Here is a 23,068-nt window from a genome sequence, read left to right as displayed (position 1 = left end):
CCCATCTCTGTTCCCTTCCCTGGACACACTCCAGCCCCTCAATGTCTTTCTGGTCATGAGGGACCCAAAACTGCCCCCAGGATTTGAGGTGTGGCCCCAGCAGTGCCCAGCATAGGGGGATGGTCACTGCCCTGGTCCTGCTGCCGCTCTGTGGCTGGTACTGGCCAGGGGCCACTGGCCTTCTTGGCGACCTGGGCACACCTGGGCTCATGTTCAGCTGCTGCCAACCAGCACCTCCAGGTCCTTTCCTGCTGTGCAACTTTCCAGTCCCTTTTCCCCCAGCCTGGAGCACTGCTGGGGGTTGTTGTGACTCAAGTGCAGGACCCGACACTTCCCCTTGTTGTCCCTCACACAATTGGCCTTATCCCATCAATCCAGCCTGTCCAGATCCCTCTGCAGAGCATTCCTGCCCTGCTGCAGATCAACACTCCTGCCCAGCTTGGTGTCATCAGCAAACAGACTGAGAGTGCCTTGATATCATCCCAGCTGTTGATAAAGGTGTTAAACAGGAGTGGCCCCAACTCTGAGTCCTGGTGCACACCCTGGTGAGCAACCCCAGCTGGATGTCGCTCCATTCCCCACCACTCTCTGGGCCATCCAGGCAGTTTTTTACCCAGTGAACAAGGCACTTATCCAAACCATGAGCAGCCACTTTCCCCAAGAGAATGCCGTGGGAAAATTTGTCAAAGGATTTAGTAAAGTTCAGGCAGACACATCCATAGCCTTTCCCGTATCCACTGATGAGTCACTCTGTCACAGGGTGGTCAAGCAGGACCTGCCTTTCCTAAAGCCAGACTGGCTGAGCCTGATCCTCTGGTTGTCCTGTGCATGTGGCACTTCAAGGTGGTCTGCTGTATAACTTTCTTTGGCACTGAGTTCAGGCTGACAGTCTTGTAGTTCCCCAGATCTTCCTTTGAACCCTTCCTGTAGATGTGTGTCACATTTGCTGACCTCCAGTTAACTGGAACCTCCCTGGTTTGCCAGGACTGCAAATAAATCATTGAAAGTGGCTCAGTGAACTCTTCCACCAGCTCCCTCAGTGCCTTGGGTGGATCCCATCCAGCCCCATGGACCAGTGAGTGTCTTAAGTGGTGTAGCAGGTCACTGACGGTTCCTTCACAGATTATGGGGGCATCATTCACATCCATCTCTGTCTCCCAGCTCACATGGCTGGATACCCTGAGAACAGCCAGTTTTACTATCAAAGACTGATACTAAAAAAGGATTAAGTGCCTCAGTCTTTTCCCTGTCATTTGCCATTTTTTTCCTGTGCAGCCAATAAAGGAAGGAGATTCTTCTTGGCCCTCCTTTTGTTGCTGATGTATTTAAAACAGCATTTTTACTTTCTTCTACACCAGTAGCCAGATTAAGTTCTAGTTGGACTTTGGCTCTTCTAATTTTCTCTCTCCATAACCTCAGAACATCCCTGTCGTCCTCCTGATTAGCCTGCTTCTTCTTCCAAAGGTCTCAAACTCCCTTTTTTCCCCTGAGTTCCATTCACATCTCTCTGTTCAGCCTGTATTCCCCACTGGCTCATATTTCAGCAAGTGGGCACAACCTGCTCTTGAGCCTTTGGAATGTCCTTCTTGAACAAGTCCAGTGTTCCTGGACTCCTTTGCTTGTCAGGATGATCTCCCAAGTCACTCTCTCAACAAGTCTCCCAAACAACCAAAAATCTGCCCTCTGGAGTTCCAAGGTGATAGTTCTGCTGAACTCCCTCCTTACTTCTCTGAGAATTGAAGGGCTTTATCCTTAAGTGTGAAAATTTTATCTACAGAAATAAGGTAATGTCCTGCATGAAACATGCAACAATCAAGTGTCCTAGGGAGACAGAGGAATTTACATCACCTTTCTAAAGAAACTTTTCTAATGCAGTTCTATTTCTCCCACAATGTTTCTGAGTTGAATGCTAGAAAGATGCTGTTCTCTGGCACATCTGATAACATACAGAAACATTTCTGAAAATCTGGTTATTTAAATTTAAAGACTCAGTGCTTTGTGTGTTGGTTTGTTTGCATGTTTTTAGCTACTCTTCTGTAATAGTAATAAAAAAGGGCCTGTGAACCTGTGTGGTTCATCATTTCCCCCTGACATGTTGAACTTTTGACCATAACACCCTCAGCTGACATTTAAGGTCTCAAAGTTGTTTTTAGGAGACCAGTGGCAGTGAGCAGTACGAGTGGATAAAGGGAAGGAGTTCTTTTGAAGAAAATGTTGAGCACAAACCTGAGAAAGTCTGCATAAGAGCAACCTCTAGTTGCATATCTCTAGCTTCTGTTGCTTCAGCCCCTTGCTGCCTCTGTTTTTTAAAATTTGCTGCTTGTGCTTTGTTTCCCGATTGCTCTCTGTCTTAAAGGTTATCAGAAATTTCCAGGTCCAATCTGTTTGTGTCTTGTGAGTGCCAGTTTCTTTTACCTGTGTGTTATGAAATGATCTTAAGTAGCATTTACACATGTTCTTAGTTGCATAAGGCAGTGATGCTTTCCCATGTGCTGTCTCAAACACTGAGGAATTAATTTGTGCTTCTATTAGAAACACAGTGTATTGTCTGTCTTTAAAAAAGGGAGGGGGAGGCAAAAAACCCCTCCATACCAATCCCCCTTTCAAGCCACCATAGAAACTTAAATACATGAAAGCACTCACTGAAGATGATAGAAATATACCTGTAGAATTCAGGAACTGCTGGATTGTGTCCAAAACCACTTGTAAGTTGCTTTGTGTTCAAGCTAACAGTCTTGAAGAAAATCAAAGACAGTTTTAAATCTAGTTCAATGTGTCAAGCCCCTTAGTTTTTGCAAGCTTTACCACTGCTTTAGGAAAAAATTACCAAGTGCCCTAAGTTTACAGAAACCTCTGATTTCAGTAGTTGAGCTTGTGGTTAGATAGATGTACAGTTAATTTCTTCTGTATGCATATCTCTTGCAACTTCTAAGTAGGCAGCCAGTGTAAAGCCAGCATGAATTTTTTTAATTTGAAGTACTGTGGAGTATTCATACATTCTTCCACACTAATAAGTACAGTATTCTAAGTATTGGGTTTTCAGATCATTATAACTGACACTTTAAAAGTTAACCATTCAGTGATGAAGTCACTGTGAATACAAAACTCTTTTGTACCCTCAGTCTGAACAGTTTAGCTGGTTAGAGGTTTGTCCTACAAAGACAGAGATGATTAAGGATGTTATCTGCCTCCAGAAATAAGTTTTTCCCCACCTCTGCCAGTCCAGAACAGGGATAGGTTTTGTTGAACTTAGTAAAAATTTACCCTTTGCTAGAGGAAATGCATGGAATATTTCAGCCTGAAGACAAAGAACAAGTATGAAGGATGGGAATTCTTTTGCTATCTTAACTATAGCAACGTGACCAAAGAGCAAAAGAATATCTTGTCAAAATGAGTGTTTGTTACTTGAGGATACAAGCCTGCAAAATACCTCTGCTCATGTGTTGCTCATGTGAGCAACCTCGCTACAATGCCACGAGGCACTGTGAAGACAGGACTGAGTGGCATCTGCACCATTTTACTCCACACATCACTTACAGAGCTGGGACACTTCATCGTTTCCCTGCACACCTCTTCTGACTGCTCCCATCTCTCCCTCCTATTCCACAGATCTGCTTTTACTATGCACGTGGAAGCTGGGCATTCAGCAGTTCCTGAGGAAGGACCCAAAGACCTTCGCTGCCCACTTTGTCTTTATCACACCAAATACAAACGCAACATGATCGACCACATAGTCCTGCACAGAGGTAACAAATATCCATGTATGTGTCTGTACATGATGAGGGCAATGCTCAACAGTGCGCTTGTCATTAAATTTTCCCCTCTCTGTACATGGGGACAAGTGTTTTGAATAAGTCATTAGCCCTTGAGTATCTTTTTGTTTCGTTTCTAAGCAATGAGTCTTATTTATTTCCTGTGAAACTCAAAGTTTGCCAGTGCTGAAACAGGGCAGATTTGAAATGGTTTTCAAGCTGTTCCTCTAGAGTAGTTAGCAGTCATCAGGCACCTTTTTAGCAAGAGTTGTCCTAATTTACACCTTTGATGTAGGCCAGAGTTGTTTCCTGCTTACACTCTTGTTATCATAAAGGCCTTGCTATCACAAACTCTCTATCAAGATTTAGCAACTAACTAGAGAGGCCTCAGAATATCCCTTGATTCCTTCCTTGAGTATTTTCTCCTCCTCATTCTTAGGATCAAAATAATTATATCATTTATCATTTTTGGTTTTCTTTAATGCTGCTTTTTCTACCTACATCTCCCATCTCCCTTTTTTTTTTTTTTTTTGTTCGGTAATCGTGCTAAGAGTGAATTTTTTATATTAACTGTGGGTTTGCTAGATCAGAAGAGACAGCAGTTTGGGCTCTCTGGGCTGGGATTCCTGCCCATAGCTATCACACTTGATGCTTGTAGATGGTCTGTTGGCTGCCGAAATCCAAACCCATGTGTTGGGATGGCACTCTGCCTGCTTGCAGGTTGGGCAGAGTTTCACAGTAGGGTATTGGTGGTGAGCAAACACAAGTTTTCCATGCCATCTTTTTCCTGGAGGAGATTTTGGTGTGACAAGTGCTATCATAATTCCCTGTAACATACCACTTCCCAGTGTTGGTAGCTTCAAGTCCTTCTTGTACCAGCACAGTGAGCTTGGCAGAATTCATATAAATTTCTTTCTGCTAGCAGGGCTGTTCCGGGACAACATGTGGGGAAAATGACCTGTCAGTGATTCAGAAAGCACATTACAAAGCTGCCATGTTTGGTTGTAAGGGTTTGGCAGATGCTTTAGCTTTTACTTCCAGTCTTTGACGGTGTTACTGTGTCAGATTGTGCCCAGCTTCAGGACATAATCCAGAATTAGTCCACTTTAGAGTAGAAGAGGGTTTAGTTAACCCTTGTGCAGGTGAACATGTGGTTCCAAGTGCTCCTGACATATTGCTCTGTTTTGTGGCTGTGCCAGAGCTCCACTAGACACTGCCAGGCCTTTAATATAGACATCCCAAGGGGAAACTGGGTGGACTCAGGGTATTTTCCATAGCTTTGGCACTGGGAAAGTCCAGTCGCAGAAGTGGAAGAGCACTTCATGAGCTCAGGCACCAGTACTGGCTGTGCAGAGCTATTTCTGACCTGTTGCCAGAAGGTTGTTCCCTCCTGGGTAAGTGAAACTGGGGATCTGTTCTTCTATAGAACTGTTGCTCCAGTTGCACAAAGCAACCTCTAGAGTTTTTGCTGCTGAAACAAGCAAAGGACATAATGGGCTACACAGTAGAGTGTTGGGAGAGGTAAAACAGAGTAAAAGAAGTTCTAATGCAGATGTGATTGTAGCTGATAAAGAGTCGCAGAGGCCACCAAGGGAAAGACAAGGGTTTTTCTTTGACTTCTCATATCCAGGTAATAAAGAAAGTAGCGTTCTTACTTAAAGTTATTTCTAGTGCATATACTCAGCTAAAAAAGAACTCACTACCATTGTGTGGCCACTGAAGCAGACAATTTTGACAAGATTTAACATGCACTGAAAGAGAGACTGAGGGACAGTGAATGTGGTCTAAGATAGCCTTTCTTTTTTATAGCCATTGCATTGGTAAAGTAAGTGCATAGCCCTGAGCTGTGGTCCAAGAAAATTAGTTTTGATGTAGATGGAGTGGTGCAGTACCTAAAACCAAGAGTGGATCCATTCATAGTTAATGTTCCTTTTGTGTAAAAGGCATGTTTACAGATGCATGACTCTTACATTACTTCCATTGCTGCACCTCTAATCCTTGGTGCAACAGCATGTGCTTAAAATGGAGAATTTATTTGCCTCATAATGAGTGGCTATGGAGGCTGAATTTCACAGGGCTAAAGCCATATCAAAATTCAGAAGCCTGAATGCCTAGTAAGAGAAAAAACCACAAACAACCAACCGAGAAAACCCCAACAACCAAAAATAGTCAAGACATTTGCTTCCCATTAAGAATTAGAGTTTCCAAAAGCTTCTTTCATGTATCACCTATCCCTCATGAGTGTAAAAGCAGCTCACTCTTCCCTTCTGTGGGTGCAGATGGAGCACACACTCATTACAGGTGTCCTGTCACAGGGGGCTGACACAGCTGGAGGCTACTGCAAGTTGGTGAAGAGAAGTTTGTCTCTCTAGTTCTTCCTGGGAGGCCTGGGGAGAGGAGAGAGATGCAAGAGGAGACAGTCAATTCTTGCTCTGTGACCAGCAGAGGTGTTGGCCTTTCATTTATTCCGCACAATACAATTAGTTTTTCAAAGAATCACAAAATCATTTGTGTTGGAAAAGACCTCTGAGGTCATGGAGTCCAATCTTTGACTGATCACCACATTGTCAACCAGACCATGGCACTGAGAGTTGTGTCCAGTTGTTCCTTGGACACCTCCAGGGACAGTGACTTCACCACCTCCCTGGGCAGCCCCTTCCAATGCCCAGCCACTCTTCCTGTGAAGAAATTTCTCCTGATGTTACCTCTTCCAGTAGGATTCCCATTAAGCATGTTGATGTGCACTGGTGTTTTCCACTTGCTGAGTTCACTATTGTCTCTACTTTTAAATCCTTGGGCATTATTTTTAGTTCCTTTAGAGATCATTTTATTCTCTTCTTGGAACAAGTAGTGATTTTATACTTCAATTTAAGAGAAATAACAGCAATGTGTTTTGAGTAGTCAATTTTAAGTAGTAAAATTTTCAAATTTACCTGACTCCCAAAAGGCTTCATTGGTGCTTATTTGTTTCTGGCATTTGCCATTGTACATATAACCTCATTGATACATGCAGAACCCTTGCTCTGTGTTTGCTTTTAGCTATTGGAATGCAAAATGCTACACATACTGTGACTATAGTTTGGATTTGCAGGCAAAAATGTGTATTTTCAACATCTAAGATGACCAAATAATTGGTCTGTGTCTAGACAGTAGAATTGCTATTTTTGTACTTGATTTACCTTTAGAAGAAGGTAATAACCTATATATACTCTAGTGTTTTGCTGAATAAAGATCTTTCCTTACAACTAAGGACTGATAAAGTCATGAGCTTTTTTATGCCTTCAGCAAAATATATGTGTCTGCTTTGAGTTATGGCACTGTTGATAGTGAGTGATTAATGTCCTTTCAGTTTAATCTCTGACACAATTAACTTGATTTTTCCAGTCTAACAGAAGGATTGGATTTCTGAAATGAAGATGATGTTTTCTAGGTGTTTACTTTTTTATTACTTTTTAATTACAACTCTTGCAAAATTGTTTTGCAATTTGAGGCATCCTTTTGTGAGATGTCTACAGTAGTCTTTGTTTAGACACTGCTGAACTTTGGCAAGGTCTACATGTGGGTGAAGAAGCTACATCTTCAATTTGTATATGGGGTTTTGTGGTTTGCTGTACTTTTGTCAGTTGCCCAGATATGATAAGTGCATTCTAAATGAGTAAATAAATAAACAGAGCTTTGTAGGGGCCAGCTGGAGATGAGAGCATCACCATACAAAATGTAAGGTTCCAGATCCAAGTAACCCAAAATTGTTGCTTGAAGGATGTTCACTGACATGAATACATTATGTAAAAGTCTTAAATAATTCCCTGAAAGTGAAATCCTTCAGGCTAGAGTTGATGTTTACACTTATTTTGCTTTTCTCCTCCTACTGTTCTGCCTTTGATTTGGGGAGTGTGTATGATTGTGAGATAACAGACTTTTGCTATTACTCTAGACTGGTAGATTTAACGCTTTATATCCCCCCATGTTTTAGCTTTTCTTATCTGTGCCAGGTTCTAGAGGAAAAGTGAATTTTAAAATATTTTAACTAGCACTTTTTTTTTTTTCAAAACTTGACCTTTTCACTTTTGAAACCAGCTGTGTCACTTATTTCCATGAGTCAAAAGCATGCAGCTGCAATAACCTTGCAAAAAATATTTTAGTGATCTCAGCACCACAGCTTTAAATTCTGCTTTCTCTTAGACCCTGTTCTCCCTTCCTCTTTTTCCACCTTGGATGGCTACAGCCTGGTTTCTTTCTAGCTAGAGAAACTGGCTGTTGGTGTAGAAAATAATCAGAAGTGTACAAGTGTTTTTTTGTTGTTTTTTTTGTTGTTGTTGTTGTTTGGGGAAAATTTCCATTTTTTTGAGGTGGCCAGAGAGGAAATTATGAGATAGGATAAGTTTCGTGTTCAGAGAGAAGCTGAGCAGGATGGAATATTTTGTTGAGACTTAGCAAAAGTCTTACCGTGAGGGAGGTAATGTGTGTTTCTCTAGTTGTCTTTGGGTGTAATATTACCCTCCTCACTAAAGAAAAGGGCCCATTGGCTCAGATCCATGTGTGCCTTGCCACGTCTCACATTCCCCTCGCCTTCATGTCTACCACAAGAAATTCAGGCCTCTTCTTTTTTCATCTGTCATTAGGAATGAACCTGGATGGGGAGGATCAAACTCCTCCTTTAACCTGCTGTCCATCAACAGTATTAAATTTCAGTGTTCTCGCTCAAAATGCCAGTTGAGTAACAAAAGCCCACAGTGAAAATCTTCTGGTGACCCTCTGCTGAATAGTCAAATTCTGGGCTTGCCTTGTGCACACAGCTTGGAGACAACCACAGTAGATGAATGTTAAGGCACACTGGATTCTGGCTGTGTCAAAATGACTGAAATTAATTGCAGTTCCGTTAAACGCCAGTGCTTTGTTTGAGAAGTGCAGAGTTTAGAAACTGAGCAAGAGCATTCTCAGTGCATCACATGTGCAGATTCTGAGTCTGAGCCTTCTGAAAGCTCTGGGTGTGTTGGGAGGTTTCTGCCCCTGCCCAGCCTTTTCCTGGAAAAGGTGCTGCCTTGCTTACCCTCTCAATCCCCAGAGAGCAGTTTAAATGTGACGGTGAGGACACTAGTTCCGATTTATATGGAGCCAGCAGCGTGTGATGCGTTGGGAAGCACCCTGCAGCTCTGCTGTTTATTAAATTTCTAGAAGATGTTCCTGGCTGCTGTCAAATACTGAAACAAAATGGGCTTTTGGTCTGCCTTGATTTATGGCTGGTTTTCTGTTCCTTGGCTCTGCTACTCTGACTCACAGATAGAGTCTCATTTGCCCCAGAACTTTCATTCCTGTCCTCACCACCCAATAACCAGCCACGTTTTTGAGGACACCTGCATTTGTAGCTCTCAAAGATTACTCTAATTGCAGGATTGTTTTCTTGAGTCAGCTCAGCATAGCTCCTATTCTGTCAGGACAGACTGCCTGCCCATCCAGCAGATCCTATTCCTTGTGCCATTCCATGGCAGTGCCCAAAATGTTGACATGTTGGCCTGGTATTTCATAAAATTTAAGTGAATGTTGTCCTGTCCCTACAGAAGAACGGGTCGTTCCCATTGAAGTCTGCCGTTCCAAACTGTCCAAGTACTTGCAGGGAGTTGTTTTCCGCTGTGATAAGTGTACCTTTACCTGCTCCAGTGATGAGAGCTTGCAGCAGCACATAGAGAAGCACAATGAACTGAAACCTTACAAATGCCAACTCTGCTACTATGAGACCAAACACACAGAGGAGCTGGACGCTCACCTTCGAGATGAGCACAAGGTAACATCCAAATAGTTGTAATTTGTGGAAATCTACCCTTTGCAAATGCTGTATTAGTTTAGTTGCATGTGTGAGTAACCAACTTGATGTTGTTGGTGGGTTTTTTTTTCTCCCTCCCCAAATGTGGAAACTAATCCCATGTTGCACTTCCCTGCCTCACTTTTCTCTTATTTCTTTTCATTCTTCAGAAACTGAAAAATAAGTGTTTCTAAAGCTGTTCAGATTGATCAGAATTGGCAGACTGTTGCATGTAGAGTATGATTCTCTGGAAAAGGCTCTTGTGTGTGCTCCTTATTTAAAGGAGGGGGGACAGGAATGGTTGTGAAACAATAGTGAGGCACAGTGTGATTCAGCCCCTGTAAAAGGCAGGAGATTCCAAACCCAAGATTGCTGTGGTAACTTCAGCAGCCTGACATGCCATGCATATTTTAATAACAAAGAGGGCTATACATCCCCGTTTACATTTAACAAGGGAAAGATAAACAGCAAGTCTAACCAGGTCCTAAGTTAAGACTGCTTTGGAGTTTTTGTGGATTACTTGAGTGCATATGAGGTCCAGTCTTTAAGAAGTCATTAAAGGCTTTCTACAGACTGTTAGGTTTGAATTTCTGTAACTGTGAGCTGTGTAGCTGAGTAACATTTATGTTTTAGAACTGAGATGTGTTTTGGAGTATTTCTTGGAGTGCTTCCTTGTCTGATTTCCAGGGGAAGCAGCTATATGTCTCCACCTGTTGAAGCTGAGCTGCCCAAGGTCCTCACTAAAAACTTCATTGGCTGAATGACTTTTCCTTACAGCCAAATATATTTATATGGAAGGTATTAGCAGCAGAAGTCCCAGAAAAAAAACCCAAAACCCACAACTTCCATGCTTAACAAATATTTGGCTGTCTTATGAAAACAAACTTTGTTAAGTTATGTTGGCCTGCTGTTCTGTTCTGCCTCCTTTATTACTTCTGGAGAGTCCTCTGCAATTCAGACAGTACACAAGGTGTTCCACACCTCCTAATCATCTTAGCAAGGTGCCTGGTGTGTCCAGGAAGAACTATTGCTAGTGGTCTTTTGACACAGTGCATCAGACTGGGAAGATTATTCTCTTAGTTAGCTCCTCTTTCCAATCTGGACCTGCTGTGATGGTGCTGATAGTTTAGGGTATGATTTCCCCTTTTTTTCTTGCTAACTTTTACCTCTGTAATTTGTGTGCAAGTTCTGGGCTAGGATACCCAAGTTATATATTGCTCTTTGAAGAGTTTCTTTATAAAAACCAAGGGCCTTGCATGTGGTCTTGTTTGTTTAAATCTCAGTGGGCAATGTGTTAAATTAGAGAACCTCATCACAGCTGCCTGTGCAGAGTAGTGCCAGGAACCTTCACACTGCTGCATTTAGGATACTCCGCTATTTGGATATACTCTACAGCCTAATTTGCATCCTGCTTGGAGTCATTCACATTTGTTTTCACACAGAGGGATAAAAAATAGTCAGAGGATGTTGATATTTCATTCAGCATCTTGCAGGAGGTGTTGTACCACGCTCATTCCTCCGCCTCCATCCTCCCTGCCTCTGTGGCTCAGGGCTTGTGCTGCTGGAGAGCTGTCTCTCTGCATGAAAGATGAATCCAAAACCCTTCCCAGCAGTGATCAATGAGCTCAGAGGGCGCCTGTCATCCAACAAGCATTAGCCTCAGTGTCCTGGTCATGCTCCACGCTCTCCGCCTCCACTGTAAATCTGGACTGCTGCTCTGTTGTTTCTGTTGGATGTGGTGGAGTTCCTGACTCCTGTGCCCTGAGCTGCTCCTTTCATACTGCTGCTGTGAGCTGTTAAGTAGCTGGTGCATTTCACCCCAGGGTTAGCTGAATTTGACTGCTGGGTGAATTGCTCCCATTACAGTCTGTGTGTCAGTTTGCAAAGCACTTTCCAGCCCTTCCTAATGAAAATTAATTTGTTATTAATGAGTCAAAGTGTATGTGGCACACAGCAGCTATGTGCTTAGTAAAAAAAAGAGCCATCCTTTCATGAATAAAGCTGAATGAACCAGTCACAAAGACTTTTTCTTCAGCATGGATGTGCAGTAGCAGAGTTTGATCACAGCGGTTGAGTAATGCCATAAAAAGAGGATACTACTTAGTGTTTACATTTCTTGGATGAGGAAATGAGGGGGTTTTGCTGAATCTCATTAATTTTTGAAAAGCAAAAATCAGAAATTCAGAATAAACAGCAGTAGAAGAATTACTGTCATTGAAAAGAAATGAGCATTAATTTGGTTGGGGGGACTGCATATCACCTCTAGCTCAACAGACTTTCGGATGTACTTGATTTTGTTTTGCATATGTGATGATTCTGATTAGCTGGTGATTGTGCAGACTGCTAACAAAAATGTCTCTCAAAGGTGAGTCGTAATTTTGAGCTGGTTGGACGGGTTAACTTGGACCAGTTGGAACAAATGAAAGGGAAAACAGAGAGTTCTAGCAGTGATGAAGAAGAAAAGGATGAAGAGTTAAGCCCCAAGACTGAAGAGAGAGGTCAGTGCAGCTCTTTGATCCATTGGGGTTTTTTAATTGGGATTTTTTGGCACTTCAATGTGCCTCACCAGTCCAACCGTGTGAACTCAGCTGTTGACTCTACAGCACATCCTTTGCAGCAGGTCTGGCAGAAGAAGCAGAATGTGGCTTTTCTGAAGACTCTGCTCCTGTGGTAATCTTGGGTTTCTAATCCTCAACTTTCTGTCTGTTAAGAGAGTACATGCTATGAAAAAGCACATAGAGCATCTGTGAACTTACCTGCCCATGCAGAGAATATCTGTAAGGGCTTGGAAAACTATGTAAGTGGAGTATTATGATGGTCTGTCAGATCTTCTGTTTTGATAATAATTTTTCAGCTGTCACTTGGCACTGTTCAAGTGAGGGATGAAGGCTTGTTTATGGGCTGTTACTCACTCTGTGCCCAGCATTCCTTGTCAGTCAGTCCTGTTGCAGTTGGCAGCTCTGGAGCCAGGGTAGGTCTGTGCTCCACCTGTCTGTTCTGCTGCATATTTAAATATGTGACTAAGTTTATATGTAAGAATAATCCCACTGACTTCAACAAGGCTAGGCTATGTGTTTGCTAATGCTTTTGGTTTGGTTGAAGTTAGATAAGCAGGGAAAAAGTAAGTTCTCTGTAAATTAAACAAAGGATTTCTTGTCCTTCCTTTCCAACAACCTTCTCCCATTAAAACCAGGTTATTGCAATATCTGATGTAAAGTGTGTGTTATCTAGTCTGTTTTGGTGCACAATTCATCATTCAAATACAATATAATCACAACTCTAGTCCCTTTATGGTTTCAATGTTGGGTCACCCATTTTCTTGATGCTCACAACTGCTGTTACCAAAGTTCTGCGTGCCTCAACCAAAGGTATGCCACCATGCTTAACTTTCTCCTTCTCAGTTTTTAGCTTTCTAAACTCACTCAGGAGTTCTTCAGAACATGTTTTCAGATGCTGAAAAATTCCCATTTCTGGATTCAGAGTTAGCTTACAGAACTGGAAGGATTCAGATCATGTTTCTTACCTTTGAATATCAAGACCCTCCAGCATCTTGACTTTTGCTTGGTGTCCCTGCAGTATAAATTCAGTCTGCACTTATCAGCAGTACTTCAACTGTGGTTAGGGATAGCTTTTATTTAAATGAGAAAGGAAGCTGATTGGATAGGAAAGCATTTATATTCTAATGAAAAGTATCCTGGATGAGATCTTAGGTAAAGCAGAAGAAAAATTATAGAAGACCTAAAGGGATGTTAGTTCTGTATGCATTTCAAAGTTTAACATTGACAGTCATGTGGAAATACACATGGATGTGTGTTCAGGGACAGCCTTGACCCCCAGATCTTCATGGCTGGAACAATAATTGTGCAATGACTTGACTAACGCACCAGTTTGCCTTAGCTGCAGATGTAGAAGGCTGGTTAATGCTCTGCCTAGACCCACAGCTAACAGGGGATGAAGTATCATGCTGTTCTTGTGAGGATTACCTTAGCATTACATACAAGCACAGGTGTTGGAGCGACCTTGGGAGCCATGGTATCCAGACCAAGGAGAAGAAAGTGCTGTCTGCCAAGCCTGACAAATCCCTGTAAATGCACCACAGGGAGGGGGACAGCCCAAGGTGAAGTTCATTGTTTAAAATGGCTTTAGGTTACACTCTGAAAATATAAAAATATCACCTTCTGTGCTGGAGTTTTAAATTTACAGAGGCAATAGATGTGTTCTCCCCATGTTTGAAGTGATCAATACTTAAGCTAGGGGTGGGTAGTGTCTTAATGATTCTGTACTCGTTTTTTTCACCTGTCTCTTCTTTAATCTGTGACTGACTAAAATGATTTCTGCATGCTTGTTCAGATTACCTGTCTAAAAAAATCAGACATATTTACAAGTTTGTTTTGCAACAGTTCTCTCCTGGCTGGCCTATAGGATCACTGATTCACCATTGTTATATTTTACTCTTTTTCAATCTGTTACTACTTTTAATATATTATACTAAAATAGGTAGAAAATGGAGAAAACAGTTATGCCTACTGCAGCAAAGGTATCTGGAAAAGATTCAGTTGTATTGACTATTTTTCGAGACAAGTTGTGTGAATTACCACTATAAGGTGCAATATTCAATGTACACTTCTAAAAAATGTCCCAGCAAGACAGGAACTGAAGGCATGGTTGGATGCTAAGTTGCCTGATGACAGCTCCCTGTGGATTTTCCAAAGATATTTCTAACTCAGAAGTGGTTTGCCCTGATAGCAGAGGACCAGACCTGTGGTTTTAAATAGAGCCTGTCACAGTGGCTAATGCTGTCACAGCTTTCAAACCACATTAAACTATGCAATCCTGTGTGGTGCTGGGGTGCAGTTGACAATTCTAGCCTTCATGGTGTTAGCAGGAAGTGAGATTTGCTGAGGGTGCCTCTCTGTGCTCTAAGTATTTGAAAGCAAATGCTGTCTGAACACTGAGGTTGGTGACTTTGGGAGAACCAGGATTTCTTCCTGTGAGTCAAGCAGCTGCCTGGATTCACCAGTTTTGAAGATGCAAATAAGAGTATGTGGCTTCTCCAAGTGGGCTGCTGGACAGTGGACCAGACAAGGGCTGTTGCCTTTGTTAGCAGGCAGATCTGGGCAGCAGAGCTGAGCTGAAATCTTGAATGGGAGAGGAAGAGAGTCATTGGCTTCTGGTAAAGGATATAGTACAAAAGAAGATAAGGGAGGAACAAGAAGGTGTCAATGCAAAGAACAGCTCTCACTGATAAAAACTGTCTCAGAGACTGACTGTCTTTACTGATCCTTATGTGTTGGTCTTAGCAGAAGTTGAAATCAAGAAGTGTTTTTCCATAGCAGACAAAAACAAATATTAAACTGTTAGAGAGCATCTAAAGGAGAGCAGTGGGGAGAGGCCTTGAGGGGAAGTGTGTGAGGAGCACTGAGGGCACTTGGTGTGTTCACCTGCAGAAAAGGAGACTGAGGGGAGACCTCATTGCAACTTACTTGGGAGGGGCAGAGGTGGGGCAGGCACTGATCTCTGCTCTGTGGGGAGCAGGGACAGGATCCAGAGAATGGCCTGGAGTTGTATCAGGGCAAGTTTAGGTTGGATATTGAAAAAGATTCTTACCCCAGAGGGTGGTCAGGCACTGAACAAGCTCCCCAGGGCAGTGGACACAGCACCAAGACTGACAGAGCTCCAGGAGCATTTGGATGATGCTTTGGGGCACAGGGTGTGACTCCTGGGGTTGTTCCTGTGCAGGTCTAGGAGTCGGATTTTGATGATCCTTTTGGGTCCCTTCCAGTTCAGCATATTCTGTGATTCTGTAAAATGTCCATGAGTGCTCCCGTGTGTGGTACAGCAAAACCACAGGCAGGTTAGGTGTGTGTGCACTCTGTTACTTCTCCTCTGCAGGCCCCAGAGAAGAGCAATTTCTGATACTCTTCCAGGGAAGCAGCCCAAATTCACATCCCTAGAAGCAAAACTTGCTAAGAAATAGGATAAACAAGATAGTGTTGTCTGAGGAGGTGATGGATTTACTAGAGTAACACTTGGTTAATCTTATTTGGAGTTGCAAGTGTAAATCATCGACTGATTTGGAATGGAGGGGCCCTTTAAAGATCATACACTCCTACTCCCCTGTCATGGGCAGGGACACCTTCCACTAGATCAGTTTGCTCAAGCTCTGTTTAACCTGGTCTTGGACGTTTCTAGTGGTGGAGCAGCCACAGCTTCTCTGGGCAACCTGTGCCAAGGCCTCACCACCCTCATCCTAAAAACTTTCTTCCTTATGTCCAATCTAATCCTACTCTCAGTTTTACATCCTTGCGCTTTGCCCTGTCATTGCAGGCCCTGGGAAAAAGTGTCTCTCCATCTTATAATCCCCCTTTAAGAATTGAAAGGCCACAACAAGGTCTCGCCAGAGCTTTCTCTTTTCCAGGCTGCACAAACCCAACTCCTTATTTAGGCAAAACAGTCTCTCTGTTTCATATCTCCTCTTTGCAGAGGCCCAGAATAAAGATCCTATTGTGTACAACACCATAGGTATATTCTTTTGCAGAACAGCAATTTGCCTCTAAAACTATTACTTTCCATAAATATTTGTCCCTGCTTTATGACTAGTCTGTGTCTTGCAGTGTATTTATAAATTTGTACCATGCATAAGGTATTAAAATGCAGATATAAACTGAGCTAATAGCATTTACTTACCTTCTGGTGCTCCTCTTGATACAGCAGATTTATGATATTGAAGCATGTAGTAAACCACTGCCAATAAGGAATACAAAGTGGATTTTTTTTCCTTCCGGGGGGAAAAGGCTAAAAACTATGTCAAGAACCATTTCTTACAAAATTCAAGTAAAGGCTAAATAGTGAGAAACATGTCACAAAAATGCATTTTCACGACTTACATATGGATAATTGGGAGTGTGTGAGCAATATTGAATTCAGAGTGATCTTGAACAGAGTAAATCTGAGAGTGAAGAAATCAAGTGAGCAGAGATCAGAACGAAAATTAAGCAAAATCCCTTTTCTTTTATTATGTAGTTTGGGAGGGGTCAGAAAGACATTTTGTTGATTTCTTGCATAAAATAATCCCTGCTAAGGAATTAATGCTCTGAGCAGATGGTGCTGTCTCATTTCCAGCAAAAGAATCAAGTGAGATAGTTCATGCAATTATTTTTAATGGCTTGTGTGGTGATCTTCTTAATTTGTGAGAAAATGTTTCATCTTTTGTGGGAATGGGCTGTGTTCACATGGAGCTTGGCTTTCAGGAATGCCACTCCATTCATATTGCTGGGTGCTTGACACTTCTTTCTGCAAATGAGACTCCAAGGACTTTGTATAAAAGATTAGGATGTGATGAAGCACCTGCGCAGTTAAGATGCAGGACTAAATCTGTTCGACTTCCTGGTAAAGGGATGTCAATTTATTATGAGGATCACATGCTAAATACACCAAATCTGTGTTTCCTAAAATTTGTACTAACAATTCAAAAATTATCGGTGGGCTTCAGTGGGTTTTTTGATTTTGCTTTGAAGCCATTTCAGTCCCAGTTTCAGTTTGGAATTAAAATTCCACAGTCTCTTCATTTGTTGAAATACAGGAATGGGGTGTAGTAACTCATTACCCTTATTTGCAGAGATGTTCTAAGGCTTGGGATGGGATTTGGGATGAGATTTGTCACTTTCAGTGTCACTTTGCTTTGGGGGAGTTGCATTTTCACCAATAGCTTTTGACAGAAAAGTCCTTTTGCTCCTCCAGGATGAGAAGGTGCAGCAGACGGCATCACAGTAGGATCAGAGGGGTCCCTTCTTATATCCTAGCACTTCTGAGTTCATGTGCTGTGCTTTTTCTAGATCCCATGATGTATCCTGACAGCAGTGCTCCAGAGAAGCGCTTCCCATGTGAGTTCTGTGGCCGATCTTTTACGGAAGGCTCTGAATGGGAGCGACACGTGCTCAGACATGGCATGTAAGTTAGTTTGCTTTCCTTTGCCAAACAGCCAAAGGTATGATTACACCTCTGTTTATTCCCTCCACCCCTTTCTTCCCCTTCCAGAAAGCCTTGTGATGAAGGCAAACAAGTTCTGTGAAATATGGATACAGTCATCAGATGTCTCTGCATGGGAAGTTCCCATCTTCCTCTTCAACTCTGCTGCCCAGGGTCACTGTAGACTCTAGGGTTTAACTATTCCAAAACTTAATGTTGTCCTTAGGTGAATACCACTTGTCCAGGATTAACTTCACCGGAGTGTGCCGTTGATTTTATTTTTTTTTTTCAATTTTTACCTTTCTGTGGCAGTTTGCACACTGTGGGGTGATAGCATCACAGAAAAGACAGGCATCTCTGGAACAATCTTTTTGCTTCTTTTGATGAAGATCTCTTTGGTAGCAGAGGTCTCTTTGCTGACCAGAGTTTCTACAAAGAGTATATTTCATTCAAGGTTGCTGACATGTGCGAAACATTTGAGTACAATGTTATAGGTTAACTGTCATGGGACTAGAAATAATAACTTCTCTTACCCTTAATATTGCCCGCATGAATATGAGTACTTGAAATGCTGCAACCTATACAAAGTTTCATTGGATCATTAAGTCTGGGAAAAGTACTGTTTTTCCTATGCCTTTATTTGGTGCCTCTTAAGTCTTGTTTGCAAGGGACTTAAGAAAGGGGAATAGACTTTAAATGTCACTATTCGAGCTCTTCCTTTGTATTTGTCCCAGCACAGAACAAAGATTTGGTTTCAATGTCATGGATCCCAGTGGTAACTTCATTCCACTGCATCTCCTTTTCAGCCTGAGGTGGCAGTGGCCTGTCTGTCTGCCTTTTTGGAAAGTGGTCTGTTTTTCTCCCTCATGTGGTTGGCTTTGCTGTACCCTGTGGTGACTGTTTCTGTCCTCTGCTGCTCTGCCTTGCAGGGCGCTGAATGAAAGCAAGCACAGGACCGGCGAGGACAGCCAGCCAAAGGAGGACATAGAGGAAACTGTAAGCACACTGCCAGAAGAAAAAGAAGGCATTGAGGCAATGGTGGTGGACTACTCCCACAGCGGTGAAACAGCAGTCAGCATGGTAGTTGCTGAGAAACCTCTCCAGGACAACTTGGAGGCCAAAAATGAATAAGCATTTGGTGTGATGCTAATCAACGTACTTGAACAGTGATGAGTGGGATAGGGTGGGTGGGCGGGCGGGGCAGAAGGAAGAAATAAAGCTGCTTTTGGGACTGAATGATCTATTTTCAAAGCACTGGTACCTGTGTGAGTGTGTGTATATTAAAGTTATTTAAGTGATGGAATAAGTGGCTCCATTACATCACTGCATCTTTTCTTCTGGATCTGACGATGGGAAGTTACATTCATCTTGGACTAATGAAGCAACTCCCCGTATTTCCTACATTACACGTCGTGCTTTGCAGTGGAGAACTTCGATTGCTTGTGAGTGGAAGCATCGTGAGCATGGAAGAAGTGGTGGGGGGACAACTTTTCGACGCACAAATTTGTGTGCGTTTTTCTAGTTTTAATACATAACGCTTTTCCAGACTGAATGCAACTGCTTTAGAAAAGAAAAAAAAAGAGGAAAAAAAAAAGAAAACAAAAACAAAACAGAAACTGCTTTGCTTAAAACAGTCACCTGTTTCCTAGTACCTCAGAATTAACCAAGGGAGATCTCTGCATTTGTCAGTACTACCTGTTGTTGTTGTGGTTAAATGTAGAGAGACTGCTGGGCAAGGTGGTGAATGGAGGAAGAAAAAAAAAAGTTTTAAAGAAAGGAAAACAAATTGTGCTTAAAATCCCAGTGTGGGTTTTATTTCTTAAAATACTGTGATTTTTTTAATTATTTTAGTAAAAAAAAAAAACAAAAAAAAGAGAGAGATACTTTAATTCCTAGATAACTGTTTGTGAATTGTCATCCTTTATTCCAGGTAAGCTGTTTGTTAGTACTCAGTTATAATTTTAGTATTTGGTAGAATTTCATGTGACTGATTGTGCGGTTTTGTTTGCCACATGTTTATTTTCTATCAGCCTGAGGTGTTACAAATACAGCACAATTAAGTTTCTCATGTAAATTGAGTATTTCTTTTCAAGTGGGGGACAGGGAAAGGAGACTAGATCTTGTGAATAGAACTTTTTTTTTTGTTGTTGCTGTTGTTGTTGTTCGTTGTTGTTGTTAATTTTAAACATATGGAGATAACAAAGAAGTTTTAACTTTTAAAAAAACTAAAGAACCAAACTTACAGCACAGCTATGCAGCTCATGGGCCAAACACTTGGGTCCTCATAACCGTTCTGTTGCTTGTCATATTAACATCGATCAGTCTCACACCAGTAACTTTTCGTTAAGATTGGCTGCCTTTCTTTTTTATTCCGTCTGTGGTGTGTGGTTTTTTTTGTTTTGTTTTGTTTTGTTTTGGTGTGGTGGGAGGGAGGGGTGTCTGTTAACACATCTTTTTGCAAGCGGAGGTGAAATAGTTACATACGACATTGAGCCTGGAGAACTACTTTTACTCGATTCAAGATGGAGTTGCTAAGTTTTTGCCCTCCTCCTTAACTTTTACCATGAGGGGAGCAGTGTAGAATGAAAATAGGAACCTGCATACCTAAGTGGCTGATCCTACACTACTTCTTCTGTTGTAAGCCTAATAAACTTAATGGGGATTTACCTGAGTAGTGCATACAGGATCTGATGCCCCTGGTATGTTCTGATTGTGAACAAAAAAACAAACAAACAAACAAACAAAAAAAGCAAAAAAAAAAACAAAAACAAAAGCTAAAAAAAATGAAAAAACAAACAAAAAAAGAAGTTTCTTTCCAAAAAGTAGAAAGTACTTGACTGAAACCTAGTTTTAGAAATGCATGTGTCTTCGTTTGTTTCTTTTGTTTTGGGGGGGATTTGGGGGAGGGGGAGGGGGGAAAATAGGAAGCTCTTGAGGAAATTGTGTCCTGGAGAGCTTCACGTAAAAATGATGGCAAAAATGTTGCATTTGTGGAATAAGTGCTACTTGAGAAGCATGGTGTTTTGCTTTTTTGGGGATTCATCAACTGTGTGTTAGGGGGATTCTTTTTAAATTTTTTGTTGGGTTTTTTGTTTTGTTTTTTTGAAATAGGGAGGGAACCTCATAGAAAAACACATTGGAGGGACAAATATAAATACACATTTTGTGTCTGTATTTGTTTTTTAATTGGCCTCATTTCAAATGTATTTAAACAGTTCCATACCTGGATTGGGTGTTTGTAATGGTTACCAAAAAGGAAAAAGAAAAAAAAATGAAAAAAAAAAAGAAACAATGATTGTGACATGCTTTTATCACTACTTAATTTTTCAAATAACATGTAAATATTGTAATCCATTGGATTTTGTTTTGCTAACCTGTAATAAAAAATATGGGACCATTATCCTTTTAACAAGCTTAGAATGTCATATTTTTTTCCTTTTTTTCTTTTCCCAAAAATGTATACCTGATATATTGTGGACACACATTTTAGGTGCATTATTATGATTCTGTTGACTGTAATGACATAGAATTGAAAATAACATTTTTTCATTGTTTAATTTATACAGAGGACTTTTTCAGAGTTTGACAGAAGGAAATAATAGCAAAATGCTAACCCATTGGCTTCAGCACTCGGTATTTCCTGATTTTAAAATTACTGCTTACTGATGGGGGATAGGAAGGGGATACTGAACTGTTGCACTGACGGGTTTGTTTTTTTAAGAAAAAAAAAACAATGAAAATTAATAAAAACTTTTTAAGAGTGTGTGCTTGTCTGTGTGTGGTTTTGTATTAGCTACTCTGATGAGCAGCTGTACAAGTGACTGGTTCTGCGACTGGCAGCTCTGGGAGGGAGCAAAGCGCCCTTTATCCCCTCCTGCACCCATTCCTCCCCTGTTTCACAGAGAATGTTTGATGTATCGGTTATGGAAGGTGACTTGCCTGGCTTACACAGGCCTAAGGTCTATAAGATCCCCATAGAATGCCTTGAATATGCTCCAGCCTACCATCCATTAGAGGTCAAGGGCACACTGCCAAGGTCTGCTGGCTCCTCCTGAACCCAAAAAGAAATGAAGGAATTTTTCAGACTGTATAGAAAGATCAAAATAGAAGGAGGCAGGCTGGTGTTTGCATTACTAACTTGATCTCATCATGAGCTGCAATATTGTATTCACCAATATCTGATGACCTACTAGATCCAGCACTGAGGCCCTGCTCTATTGGAGTTGAATATACACCCAGTAATCTGGAGCAGGAGGCTTTCCTCTTTCTCCATTGAAATCTTACAGTGATGCTTGTGGTTTTGTCTTGGAATCTTTCTTTGCTAAATAGAGATTTGTAAATGCGTTTTCTGAAGATTTTCTTTTGGGGGGTGTGTTTTAATCACATCCTGTTTTCCAGTTTAAGTAGCTTTTTGATTGTGCTGAAATTGGATCCCAGAAAAATGTGTATGCTGTGAAACAGCATGAAACCTTTGATCACCTGGTAGCTTTACATGTTTCTACCTTTCTCCCTAGGAGTCAAAAAACAGAGAAATAGAAGATATATTTCTCTATTAAAATGCTTATTTCCTTATCCTGTGTTTATAGAGGGGAGGGGGAAAATAATGCATTTTAGGCTGTTATGCATTATGTTTTTCAGTGATCTCTGGAAACATTTGTTCAGGAAGGAGACCTACAAGTAATTTGCTCATTATGGGTGTTCTAGCCCAGAGCTAACCTGCACTTACACCAATTTAAAAAGGGAAGAGTTGCTCAGTGATATGTCACTAATAAGAATTACATAACTGATGCAAGGAAAGACCCTGGGATGAATTCTAGACTATTGCAGCTGCATTATCCCATCCACCTCAGTGGCAGGATTGTGTGCATTTGAAACAAAACCCTCAGCCTCCTCAGTTTTAGGTATCAGGCTGGATGTGACAAGATCATAGTACCATAGAATCACAGAATGGTTTGGGTTGGAAGGGACCTTCAAGATCATGTCATTCAAACCCATCTGCTGTGGGGATTGGCCAACTAGACCAGGATGTTCAGAGCCCTGTCCAGCTTGCCTTGAACACTTCCAGGGATGGGGCATCCACAACTTCCTGAACAACCACTTCCAGTGCCTCACTACCCTCGCAGTAATTTTTTCATAATATCTAATCTAAACATACTCTTTCAATTTGAACCCATTGTCCTGCCACTACCATACTCTTGTAAATTGTCTTACCCTGTGTTTCCTGTAAGTTCCCTTGAGCTACTGCATCACCTGTGTTGAGAATCCCGTGGTGAACTGAAATACAACACAGGAGTGGGAGGGAAGAGGTGAGGGAAATAGTTACTAACAGGATCCTTTACTCACATTGCTACTCTGCCTTGTTGGATGGTTCTCATTCTTTTAACTGAGAGCCCTGGGCTTCACACGGAGCATTTGTGCTGTGGGACAACTGGTGTTTTGCACACACTGTTTTCCCAGGCTCCTTGTCCTTTCTTTGCCTGTGAGATCTGGGTAAATGTTTGCCACATTATTGCTCTCTGACTGCTGGCATTTCCATTCAGCCTAGAGG

The 23,068-nt window shown here is 41.7% G+C and overlaps 1 protein-coding gene across 7 annotated transcripts in view; it reads left to right on the top strand.

Annotated features, from left to right (window-relative positions):
• Nucleotides 1–18,698, top strand: part of ZNF462 (zinc finger protein 462) — a 90,534-nt gene extending 71,836 nt beyond the window's left edge. For all 7 annotated transcript variants that reach the window (XM_071580151.1, XM_071580148.1, XM_071580152.1 and 4 more), the window contains 5 exons: nt 3,610–3,746; nt 9,311–9,534; nt 11,918–12,050; nt 17,388–17,502; nt 18,450–18,698. In XM_071580151.1, coding sequence (XP_071436252.1) covers nt 3,610–3,746; nt 9,311–9,534; nt 11,918–12,050; nt 17,388–17,502; nt 18,450–18,651 — 811 coding nt within the window. In that variant the 3' untranslated portion in view covers nt 18,652–18,698. The remainder of the gene's footprint in view (nt 1–3,609; nt 3,747–9,310; nt 9,535–11,917; nt 12,051–17,387; nt 17,503–18,449) is intronic.
• The last annotated feature ends 4,370 nt before the right edge of the window (nt 18,699–23,068 follow it).

Source organism: Pithys albifrons, chromosome Z (assembly GCF_047495875.1).
Source record: "Pithys albifrons albifrons isolate INPA30051 chromosome Z, PitAlb_v1, whole genome shotgun sequence".
NCBI classification, from domain to species: domain Eukaryota; kingdom Metazoa; phylum Chordata; class Aves; order Passeriformes; family Thamnophilidae; genus Pithys; species Pithys albifrons.
This window is presented reverse-complemented; position numbering and strand designations above follow the sequence as displayed.